Genomic DNA, 10,517 nt, shown 5'->3' with positions numbered 1-10,517 from the left:
GCAGCTGGCCCCCGCCCAGGTACGTGCGTGCCGCCCGCCGTGCGCTCCGTGCCCGCGCGCCGTGCCCTCTCAAGGTTGGAGGAAGTGCCGAGGCGACCCACGCGTCCGGCCTGGCCCTCGGAGGCCCCACCGGGCCGGCCATCCCCCGGGAGGTGCTCTTGCGTGCCGGCCCGCCAGCCCAGCCCCGCGCCACTCCCCCGCCCCAACCTAGCCCCCCCCCGGAGGCGGGGCGGAGCTCCTGCCTCAGTATCCCCAGGACTGTCCATTCCTGACCTGTGGTCTCTGAACAAGCCCAGCCCCCCCCCCCAGCCTCACAGCTTGCCTGGTGGGTCTGCGGCCAGCAGAGGACAGATAAAGCTAGATCTGGGGCTGGGGGAGAAGGGTGGGGGGAGAGAAAGTGAGGTTTCCTCCTGACTCAAGGGCAGAGCCCTAGGACATCCCGAGAGCCAGACCCTGGGTCCAGGTCTCTTCTCTCCCACAGGCCCCCATCTCCCAGCCGGATGCCACTGGCCACCAGAAGAAAGGTAACACTTAACAATAGCTTTGCACCAGCCACTACTGAGAGAGTTTTCCACATGCCTGGATGTTATGACCATCATCTGGTGTGATCATAGCTCCCTTGTATGATGTCCATTTCACAGAGGAAGAAATTGAGGCAGAAAGAATGGTACTGGGTTCTAGACAAACAAGACTGTGGCAGACAGGAGCAGGCATTAGTAGAAGGTGGCTGGGACAGGGGACAGGGGGCCGGGGAGGATAGCTTTGGGAAACCCAGTTGGCGTTTAACCCTTCCTGATCGATCTGCCCCCAGTGGTGTCATGGATAGACGTGTATGCCCGAGCCACCTGCCAGCCGAGGGAGGTGGTGGTGCCCCTGGCTACGGAGTTCATGGGTACGGTGGCCAAACAACTGGTGCCCAGCTGTGTGACTGTGCAGCGCTGCGGTGGCTGCTGCCCTGACGACGGCCTGGAGTGCGTGCCCACCGGGCAGCACCAAGTCCGAATGCAGGTACGGGGAGCAGAAGGGACAAGCAAGTTGAGGGGACACTGGTACTCTGGGGACTGGGCCAGCCCGGAGACTAGAGCATGGAAGGCTGTTAGCTGAGCTGTTTTCCCTGTAGCCTATGGAGCACCCCTTGCTCTCTGTCCCTGTTGCCCCATACCCCCCTCATTGTGTCTCCCCATTCTTCTCCCGAGCACAGATCCTCATGATCCGGTACCCAAGCAGTCAGCTGGGGGAGATGTCCCTGGAGGAGCACAGCGAATGTGAATGCAGGTGCCAGCCAGGCCCAACCTCTGAGCTTGCAGAGTCTAGGCGTGGGGTGGGGTGGGGGACTTGGGGTTCACTGCACTGCGGGCCAGGTTTCTAGGAGTAGAGCCAGAGGTAGGCCTGGGATCTGGGACAAGACCGTGGGATGTGTGGATCTCTTGATCTTTCTCTTCTTTGTCTCTATCTCTTACTTTTTAGACCAAAAAAAAAGAATGTGGTGAAGCCCGACAGGTGAGTATTTGGGGTTCCTGCAGAGATATAACCTGGATGTGTAGAACCAGATAGAAGGTGTGGATGGGCCCAGGGTCACACGAGAGAGGCAAGATCCTGGTTCTTCTTCTCTTTCTCCTCTGTTCCCCAAATCTGTACATTCTGTCCTGGTCCCAGCTCCTGGGAAGACTCTTCCTTCCTGCCCCAGACATGTTGCTTCTCCTCCTAGGGCTGCCACTGCCCACCGTCCCCAGCCCCGCTCAGTTCTGGGCTGGGATTCTGCCCCTGGAGCACCCACCCCAGCTGACACCACTCATCCCACTCCAGCCCCAGGACCCTCTGCCCGCGCTGCCTCCAGCGCCGCCAGCGCCCTGATCCCCGGACCTGTCGCTGCCGCTGCCGACGCCGCAGCTTCCTCCGTTGCCAAGGGCGGGGCTTAGAGCTCAACCCAGACACGTGCAGGTGAGGAGTTTGTGGGTGGCACTGCTTTGGGAAGACATCAGGGCTGCGTTCTGGAGCAGGTCCAGGTAAGCCTGCCAGTGGGAGAAGGGCCAGGAAAGGGGAAGGTGTGGAACAAACATTTCCCCAAGTGTCTGTTGGCATGGAGATCTGTATCAACACAGCTTACAGTCCAATGCGGGAATCAGGAGAGAGGGGGGGGGAGAGAGGATAACAGCAGAGCATGCCTGGTACCGAGGTGGGGCAGCTGATGGCTCTCTGAGCAGTCAGCCATCCTGTGGATGAAGTCATATCTGCCTGGAATGGAACCGAGGAAGAGTTTTCCTGATTTGCTGAGCTCGGGGCCTTCCCAGAAGCCCCTGGTGTTTGCTTTTCTGTATGGACTTTGAGAGACCAGAAATATATCAGAGAAGACTCTCTGCAGTTTTCTCACCACTAGAGCGGCCATGGATGACATTAGATGGCCAAGCCAGTGGGGCTTTCCCAGGGTGTGAAGAGAAATGGGGCAACAAGGAAGTGTGTCAAAAGAAGCTGGGGAGCTGGACACGTGTGGCTCACACCTATAATCCTAGCTACTGCAGAGGCTGAGATCTGCTAGTTCAAGCCAGCCTGGGCAGACAAACCAAATTTCAGTTGACCAGTAAATAGCTGGAAGTGGAGGCAGAACCAAGCCAACTCAGAGCTTGAGACCCTGAGCTCAGGCCTCAGTACCAGCATGCTCACATGGGTGTGCATGCACCCTCATAGTCCCCCACCCTCCCAAGGTCTGTGGGCTGAGCTCCAGCCAATCATGAACAGATCCCTTTCTGCCTTCCCCAGGTGCCGGAAGCTGCGAAGGTGACACATTGCTTTTCAGACTCAGCAGGGCCACTTTCCTCAGCCTCACCCCATTTGGACAAGAGAGGGGAACCTGGGGAGAAGACCCTAGCTCCAAGACCTTGGCCTCGATGGAACTTGTTCCAGGACTTGGGACTCTCAGAGTGCTCTCCTACCATCTGTCCTTCATCTTCTGAGGCTGCCAGCTAACAGAATTGATGAGCCATGACAGCAGCAAGAGAGCTCATGTTCCAGCTTAGGGGAACAGGTGCTCTCGGTCTTTAACCACACCCTGTGCACCTGAGTTTAACAACTGGCTCCTGCATCGCCTCACTACAAAGACCCCAAACCGCTGCACATTTGGGCTTTGGTATGAAAACTGTGACCTCCTTGTCCCTGATAAAAGAGCTAGAAGGAGCTTTTCCTGCCTGTGTCACTGTTTGCCACTGTTCAGGCTGGCTGGGCTGGCTAGTTTGGGCAGGATATCTGCACCAACTGCTTAGCCCAGGAGCTTGTCTTCCCGCCCTGGCTGGGCCCCCAAAGGCTCCAGAGCAGATCCCATGCAGAGCCACCGATCATCACACCTCAACTCTTACAGCTGCTCCCCTTGCCCCCACCCCTCCTCCCATTCTCCTACCCATTACAAGGAATTTGCCTGATATGGGAAATGACCTTGAGGTGGATCCCAGATCTGCCCTGTGTGACCCTTAATTCCCACCGCCCTTGTCTTTTAGCGCTTGTTTGCATATATACATCTTTGCTGTGGTAGGGGCCACTGTGCTGCAGACAAAGTGTTAAGTGTTTTCACATAGTAGATGGGAATACTTATTTCCCCTGCCAAACAACACTTTGACTCCCCACAGTGGGGCTCTAGAGCACACCTACCCTGTCCCCCTGAACCCTGCCTCTCTAAAAGAGAACTATCAAAGGTCTGTGGTTGGTGGGAGTGATATCGTAGACAAGTTCTCCCTAAAACCCATAAAGTCTTCACCTCAGAGTATCTCACATCTCCTGACCTATCTGATCCAAGCTTCATGTCCACTTTTCCCCAGCACATCACACTGCTGAGGTATGCCATGTAGGAGAAGTGACTCCAAGTAGTCACCTCAATGGAGGTGTTCTCTGAGGGACTGAATCAGAAGGTGCAAGGTGTGGTGTTGTACATGATGTTGGTGCCAAGGCAAGAGTTCCCAATGGTGATCATTGTTTTAGTGTTTTTTTTTTTTGCCAGTTCTGGGGCTTGAACTCAGGGCCTGGCCACTGTCCCTGAACTTCTTTTGCTCAAGGCTAGCACTCTATCCCTTGGGCCACAGCACCACTTACGGCTTTTTATGTTTGTGTGTTCCTAAGGAATTGAATCCAGGGCTTCATGCATGCTAGGCAAGCATTCTCCCACTACGCCCACATTCCCAGCCTCAATTGTTAGTATTTATTTATTTACCAGTCCTGGGACTTGAACTCAGGGCTTGGGGACTGACCCTAGCTTCTTTTTGCTCAGGCTAGCACACTACCACCTGAGCCATAGTGCCACTTCTGGCTTTTTCTGTTTATGTGGTACTGAGGAACTGAACCCAGGGCTTCATGCTAGGCAAGCACTCAACCACTAAGCCACATTCTCAGCCCGCGATCCTTACTTCTTAATGGTCTCAGCCATCATGTCAGTGATGGAGCCGTGGTCTGAGAGATGAGGGTTAAGGCCCTAGGGCCACTAACTCTGAGCCTACTTGGCACTCACAGTGATGCACAGTGCTTCCCATGCACCTCAGAGATCAGCTCTAATTCAGTTCTGAGCTCAGTGTTGTGATTATCTTCCTTTATCAATGAAGGAAATAGAAGCTGGGTGCTACTTGGGAAGCTGAGATGTAAGGATCATGGTTTGAAGCTAGCCTGCCAGATACATCTATGAAACTCTTATCTCCAATTAAGTACCAAGAAAGCCTGAGTGGAGCTGTGGCTCAAGTGGTAAGGCACTACCCTTGAGCACAAAAGCTCAAAGATAGTGCCCAGGTTTCAAGTTCAAGCCCAAAAACTGGCACAAAAAAAACATAAAAAGAAATAGATGCAGACAGCAAACTGGCCCTTGGACTTGGCCTCAAGTCAGCTGTTTCTCTAACACTCAACCAACGTTTAGCTGCCAATCAGCTGCAGGTTCCTTAGATGTCTATCAAGATCTCCACACTGGGCACACTGCGGGGTGTTGGGATACTTGTTGAATCCTGCAAGCGCGGTGAGGGGACGGGCCCACGCGGCCAGCGAGCCGCTGGAGGGAGGAGGGGAGCGCCGCGCGGAGTCTCCGTCGTGGGTGGGTGTCCCGAGCTGGCTCAAGGTCACACCAGGCAACTAACTCGCAGCGGCCTTTCAAACCCGCGCGAGCCCTGGCACCGGGACTGCCGAGGGGTCAGGAGCGCCATGAAATGGCCCCTCAAGACCCGCTCCAGGAGCCCACGTAGCTTGGCCGGAACGTCACCTCGGGCGGAAGTGCCTTTGGCGCTTTCGGAAGTCACTTTCACCAAACTCCACGAGTAACCCCTCCGCCGGAAGTGGCGCAATGCGCACGTGCCTGCCCGGGAGGCGGGGCCGAAGGAGAAGCCGCGCCAGGGGCGGGTAGCGGCGGGTTTCGCACGGTCCAATAAGAGAGGGCGGCGTGGCCCGGCCTGTAGCGACCGGAACGCGCCTGCGCAGAGGTGGCCGCACGACCTGGGTTGGCTCCGGGGGCGCGGCGAGGAGGTGAGCGGGGGCCACAGCCCGGGCCGGGGGGAGCCGGGGTGCATGCAGGAGGCCAGGCTGGCTCTGGCCGGGCAGAAGCGGGCCGTGGCTCGGCGTGTAAACGAGGACTAAGAGGCGCAGGAATTGGGGGGCCGGGGTCGGCGCTGTCCGGAGATGCCGCAAGGGGTGGGTTCTCACGCCGCACGGGGCGGAGCCCTGGGACTCGGGGCGGGACGCGAAACACAGGCTGACCGGACCTCAGAGCGGGAGCGGGTAGAAGGCGGGGCTCGACGGCCAGGGGCGGCGCCAGGGAGGCCTGGGGGTGGAGCCTGGAGCTTGGAGGCGGGGCTGGAGTCGGTGGGAGGCGGGGCCTCGGGTTTGGAAAGCGAGGGGGCCGGCGTCCAAGAGCTGGGGGCGGGGCTTCAGCCGGTGAGTGGCGTGGCTCCAACCCAGGAAAAGGACGGTTCTGCAGGGGGCGGAGCTTCGGAGTCGGGGGCGGAATTCTGTCCCCTGGAAGGCGGAGCCAAGGATTCAAGCCCGGGGCTAAGCCAGAGTAATGGCCAGGGGCGTCCACGCGGGGGCGGTCTCCGCGGTGGCCGGGCCTGGGGACGCGGTAGGCCTCGAACTCCACCTGGAGAGGTGGTGTGGGTGGAGCGGTCTCGGCGGCCCGCGGACTCGGGGCCCATCTGGGTGCCCCGGAGGCCCCCGAGGGCTCAGAGTTGGGGCGGCGCCCCCGGTGGTGGCACGGGGCCGGGCTGGGGGGTACCTCCAGAGGATCGGGGCTCCCCGGAGCCGCCTAGCGGGGACGTGTGGGTGCCTCGGGGCCGGCCCCCTGCAGCTGCCGCAGAGGTGTGGGTCTGCTGGGCCGGGGGCAGCTGGGTGTGGCGCGAATGGGGCCGCTCGGTCGGGGCAACTCCTGTGCAGTCAGATAGGGTCTGGACTTTGCGTAAAGGGACTGGTGGAAACTGAGGAGTCTCAGAGGTGGGGACAGGGAGGGAGGCAAAGGGAAGCTGTGGGGGTGAGCAGAGGGGCGGGGCCCTGGCTGCTGTGGCCTCCCCTGACCCCCTCCCCTCGCTGCTGGGGTCCTCAGCCAAGCCCCCTTCTCCCTGGACTGGTAAGTGTGGCCGCGGAGCCCGGGGGAAGAGGGTGGTGACCGGGACAGGGGGATCTCTAGGGGCAGGCAAGCTATGATGGGGGGTGGCAACCTCCTGGTACTTGTCCTTGTTCCAAGCCCTCCCTGCCTCCTCCCGGTCGGTTGGTCGGGGTCTATGCCCGCAGAGACATGAGGCTGAGCTGGGTCCTGACAGTACTGTCCATCTGCCTGAGCGCCCTGGCCACAGCCGCGGGCGCCGAGGGCAAACGGAAGCTGCAGATCGGGGTCAAGAAGCGAGTGGACCACTGTCCCATCAAATCGCGAAAGGGAGACGTCTTGCACATGCACTACACGGTGGGTGAGGGGCGGAGCTTCCTGGGTGGGTGGAGCTTCTGGGAACCAGAAGTGCCTTGGCAGCTTAGCTTCTCCCCCAGACCAGGTGTGTGACCTTGAACAAGCCCCCTCATCGCCTGTTAAGCCTATTTTCATGATTCTCCTCTGCTCTTTTAACTGTCCACTCCCCAGCCGGGCATGAGCAGGCAATAACTGTACCCAAGGCTATGTCCCCTTCAAGGACAAGGGCCACAGTCAATGCTGTGGGGATCAATTTGATGGGGAGATCCGCTGGGTGAGGGGGCTCAAGGGTGAAGCCCCCCCTCCTTACTAGCCTTCTCCTGGCCCTACAGGGAAAGCTGGAAGATGGGACAGAGTTTGACAGCAGCTTGCCCCAGAACCAGCCCTTTGTGTTCTCCCTTGGCACCGGCCAGGTCATCAAGGGCTGGGACCAGGGGCTGCTGGGGTAAGTCAGGGTGAGGTGGGGGCAGGGCTGGAGCATGCATGGTTGTGGTCCAGGAAGTGACTTGTGGCAAACCCCAGAGGGGGGCAGGGAGACCAGGAGCTGGGGTGCTGCCACATTGTGAGCATGCATTGTCCTGCAGGATGTGTGAAGGGGAAAAGAGGAAGCTGGTGATCCCATCGGAGCTAGGTGAGCATCCCTTCCTGGGGCTACTGGGGACATGTCTGAGGAAGGTGACCATGGCCTCAGCCTCACTGTGTAGTCACTATAGCTATATGGCCCTTCTAAGACTGGCTTGTGACCAGCAGCAGGCTCAGGCGCTGTAGTGCCCATCTCTGCCATTTACCAGTCCTTTGGTACCTTCCCTTGCTTTATTTCTGGCCTTTGAGTTGCCCTGGGCACAGCAAAGGGTGTTTGAACTAAGTGGGCGTGGCCACAGCTCACTGTTTCTCTGTGCATCTTTGACAGGGTATGGAGAGAGAGGAGCTCCTCCAAAGATCCCAGGTAACCCTTTTTCTTAATACACCCACTCTAGCCATCCCTCTCCCATGGCCCAGATTCCATTCTGACCCCACTTTCCCATCCAGGTGGAGCAACCCTAGTGTTCGAAGTGGAGCTTCTCAAGATCGAGCGGCGGTCAGAACTGTAGCAGATGTTGCGGAGGGGCACAGGAGCATCAGGGACCAGACTGTTTCAAAACAACAAAACTCTTACAAGCCCAAGAGTGAGCCTGTGGTTTTTTGTGGGTCCTGAGAGCTCAGGGCTGTGGCAGAGCCCCTTGGCAAGGCCATTGCCTGTAACATTCAAGGGTATGTTAGAGTTGATCCTGGCATCAGAAAAATGACCTTCCTCCCCACCCCCAAGTTCCAGCCTCCCCTCTCGCTTCCTGACGGCATGGCAATCCTTGGCCAGAGGGAATCAGGACTGTTCAAGCCTGCCAACATCACTGCACCCCCAGCTCCCCAGCCACTTCAAAAGCTTGGTCTGGGAGCCAGTGCTGGGCTATCGTCATGGCTACACGGCCCTCAGGAAGGCCTGCAGTCACCTGGGGAGAAGTTGAGCTGGCAGCATGTGTAAAGCAGTATGTCCCCCCTAAAAGACCAGCCAAGCCTGTGAGCGCTCAAAGGCATATCCTACTTTTATTAAAGGGCCCGCGCCGCAGAGTCAATATAAAAACACAAAAAGTCCCATCAGTTTAATAACAATAAAAAACCCCAAAAGTGGAAAACTGAGGGGGCAAGGGAAGACGCCCCTAGGCCAGGGGCACAGAGGGAGCCCTGCTCAAAGCACCAGGCCTGGCTGCAGGGTTCCCTGGTATTGCTGTTGCTACGAGGTCAGGGGGCAGCGATTGTCCTGTGGGAGCCACCATCCGGTTCGCCTGGGTCAGGGACCCTTACTTCTTCTGGGGTGTGCTCAGCTTCTGCATGCCCCGGATCTTGTCCAGCAGGCCAGAGATGAAGGCCTAGACAAAGAAGAGGCTGTTAGGGAGACCAGACCCCAAGATGACAGGGGAGAGTGTGCCTCACCTGGCCACCACCCTCTGGGGAAACCACTTACCTCAGTGGGTTTGTAACAGTCAACCAACAGCTCCTGTAGGACGGGGAGAAAAGCACACGGTAACTTCTCACGAATGGGGCCCACAGATGAACTATACCCACTCCAAGGAACTTGAATACTGGGGACAGACTTGTGTAACATCAACCTCCTATTTTGAGGGGAAAGGCTGAGCAAGGCCCCACGGCTGGCTGACCCACACCAAAGAAGGCTGCTACAGGCCTTGCACCTCCAAGGGGCAGTGCTTCCAGGCCCAGACACTTCACCTTGACCCTGGCAGCCCGGGTATCATCGCTCTCCATGTCTAGGAGTTCGTCCACATCGATCTCCAGCTCTGGGATCTCCTCTTCCTGGAGTAGAGAGAGGGGTTGGCAAAGCCTGAGTCAGGACCGGGTACTCAGAAGGGCTCTGGGCTGAGTTCCCTGCCTACCTCAAGCCCAGCCCAGCCCTCTTTGCCCAGCAGATGACAGCTGCTCTGGGAAGGAAAACAGACCAGGCCTGTGCCAAGGCAAATTGCCCAATGGGGAGGGGGGGAGAGGGCTTCCTGTCCCTGCCAGTGGGCACCCAGGGTGCCAGACAGCCAGAACTGAGGACCTTGGGCTGCGAACCCAGCAGATGTATCTCCCCAACATCCGGGCCCCCATCTCACAGTACACTAGTGAGGCCAGCTGTCCCAGCTCATCACAGCCCCCTCCCCCAAACACCTGTCACAGCTTCCTGGGAGTGAGGAGGAAGTGAAGGGTGAGGGGTCAGGGGGAAGGACCCAGGCCTGGTAAAGGGGAAACAAAGAGCCCAAGATTTGGGGAGGGAGGGGGCGCCCACCACCCCTCCCCCAAGGGGACAGCTACCCAGTTCGGGGCTAGCAGCATTCCAGGGCCAGGCTAGGCAAGGCAGCGCGAGGCAAGCCCACTCCTCCCTCCACCCTGCCCCCGGGGGCCCTGAGTCACCATCTGAGCAAACCAGGAGTCACTGGGTGGAGGACCTGATCCGACAGAGCGGGCTAACCTGCCCACACACTAAAATGGAGTTCAGGCTAGCCCATTAAACAATAACCCAGACGCTTTAAGGTTCCCCTCGCCAACCAGTCTACGGTGCCTTTTAACTGCTGTCTAAACTAGCTGGCGCTAGGCAAGCTAGACAGAACTCGGTCCGTGGCTGAGGCGGCCCTCGCCTGCTATCCCTTGGGGGAAATCTGGAGGACAGCAGGCTTGACCTGAGCACTGCTGGGAGAGCGGGGTCGGGACAGCGAGGCTGGGACTGAGCTTCGACCAGAAAGCGCACACGCTGGGGGGCGGGGCGTGCGGAGAGGGGGTGACAGGCGGCCTCGGGCCGGGCCGGGGTGCCGGGCCGGCGCGGGCGGGGCGGGGCGGGGGGCGCACCTGGCAGTCGTAGAGGCGCGTGAGCTGCTCCAGGATCCACTCCTCCAGGTTGAGGCGCTTCCGCAGCTCCTTGCGGTCGTACTTGACGGTGACCTTCCCCTGCCGCCTCACCGGGCCCTCGTCGTCCGCTCCGCCCGGGCCTTCACCTGCGGCCCCAGGGGGGCTCTGAAAGTACACGCGGGGCCCGGGACCGCCGCTGCCCGGCCCGGGAGCCGGGGCTGCCAACGCCGCGCCC

General features: G+C 59.2%; 3 protein-coding genes across 5 annotated transcripts in view; 2 read left to right on the top strand and 1 right to left on the bottom strand.

Annotated features, from left to right (window-relative positions):
• Positions 1–3,172, top strand: part of Vegfb (vascular endothelial growth factor B) — a 3,732-nt gene extending 560 nt beyond the window's left edge. The window contains exons 2-8 of the mRNA XM_013020910.1: positions 5–19; positions 482–524; positions 812–1,008; positions 1,202–1,275; positions 1,468–1,500; positions 1,807–1,941; positions 2,758–3,172. Coding sequence (XP_012876364.1) covers positions 5–19; positions 482–524; positions 812–1,008; positions 1,202–1,275; positions 1,468–1,500; positions 1,807–1,941; positions 2,758–2,779 — 519 coding nt within the window. The 3' untranslated portion in view covers positions 2,780–3,172. The remainder of the gene's footprint in view (positions 1–4; positions 20–481; positions 525–811; positions 1,009–1,201; positions 1,276–1,467; positions 1,501–1,806; positions 1,942–2,757) is intronic.
• Positions 3,173–5,379: 2,207 nt separating this feature from the next.
• On the top strand, positions 5,380–8,067 carry Fkbp2 (FK506 binding protein 2, 13kDa). 3 transcript variants are annotated; one of them, XM_013021191.1, is made up of 7 exons: positions 5,433–5,481; positions 6,551–6,574; positions 6,739–6,907; positions 7,240–7,352; positions 7,492–7,538; positions 7,818–7,853; positions 7,937–8,067. In XM_013021191.1, exons 3-7 carry the CDS (start codon positions 6,743–6,745, stop codon positions 7,996–7,998), a joined length of 423 nt encoding a protein of 140 aa, XP_012876645.1. In that variant the 5' UTR covers positions 5,433–5,481; positions 6,551–6,574; positions 6,739–6,742; the 3' UTR covers positions 7,999–8,067. The 3 variants fall into 3 exon arrangements, with proteins under 3 accessions (XP_012876644.1, XP_012876645.1, XP_012876646.1); XM_013021190.1 differs by lacking the exon at positions 6,551–6,574 and having other exon boundaries at positions 5,380–5,481; XM_013021192.1 differs by lacking the exons at positions 5,433–5,481; positions 6,551–6,574 and adding an exon at positions 5,959–6,073.
• A 402-nt stretch (positions 8,068–8,469) lies between these two features.
• Positions 8,470–10,516, bottom strand: Ppp1r14b (protein phosphatase 1, regulatory (inhibitor) subunit 14B; the record flags this gene model as incomplete). Its single annotated transcript, XM_013020909.1, has 4 exons — positions 8,470–8,811; positions 8,907–8,939; positions 9,170–9,253; positions 10,283–10,516. Coding segments are annotated over 4 exons (420 nt in total), but the record flags the coding sequence as incomplete, so codon positions are not given.
• Between the last annotated feature and the right edge of the window lies 1 nt (position 10,517).

Source organism: Dipodomys ordii, unplaced genomic scaffold (assembly GCF_000151885.1).
Source record: "Dipodomys ordii isolate 6190 unplaced genomic scaffold, Dord_2.0 Scaffold54, whole genome shotgun sequence".
In the NCBI taxonomy this organism is placed as follows: domain Eukaryota; kingdom Metazoa; phylum Chordata; class Mammalia; order Rodentia; family Heteromyidae; genus Dipodomys; species Dipodomys ordii.
Note: the sequence above shows the minus strand (reverse complement) of the source record. Positions and strands in the feature narration are given on the sequence as shown.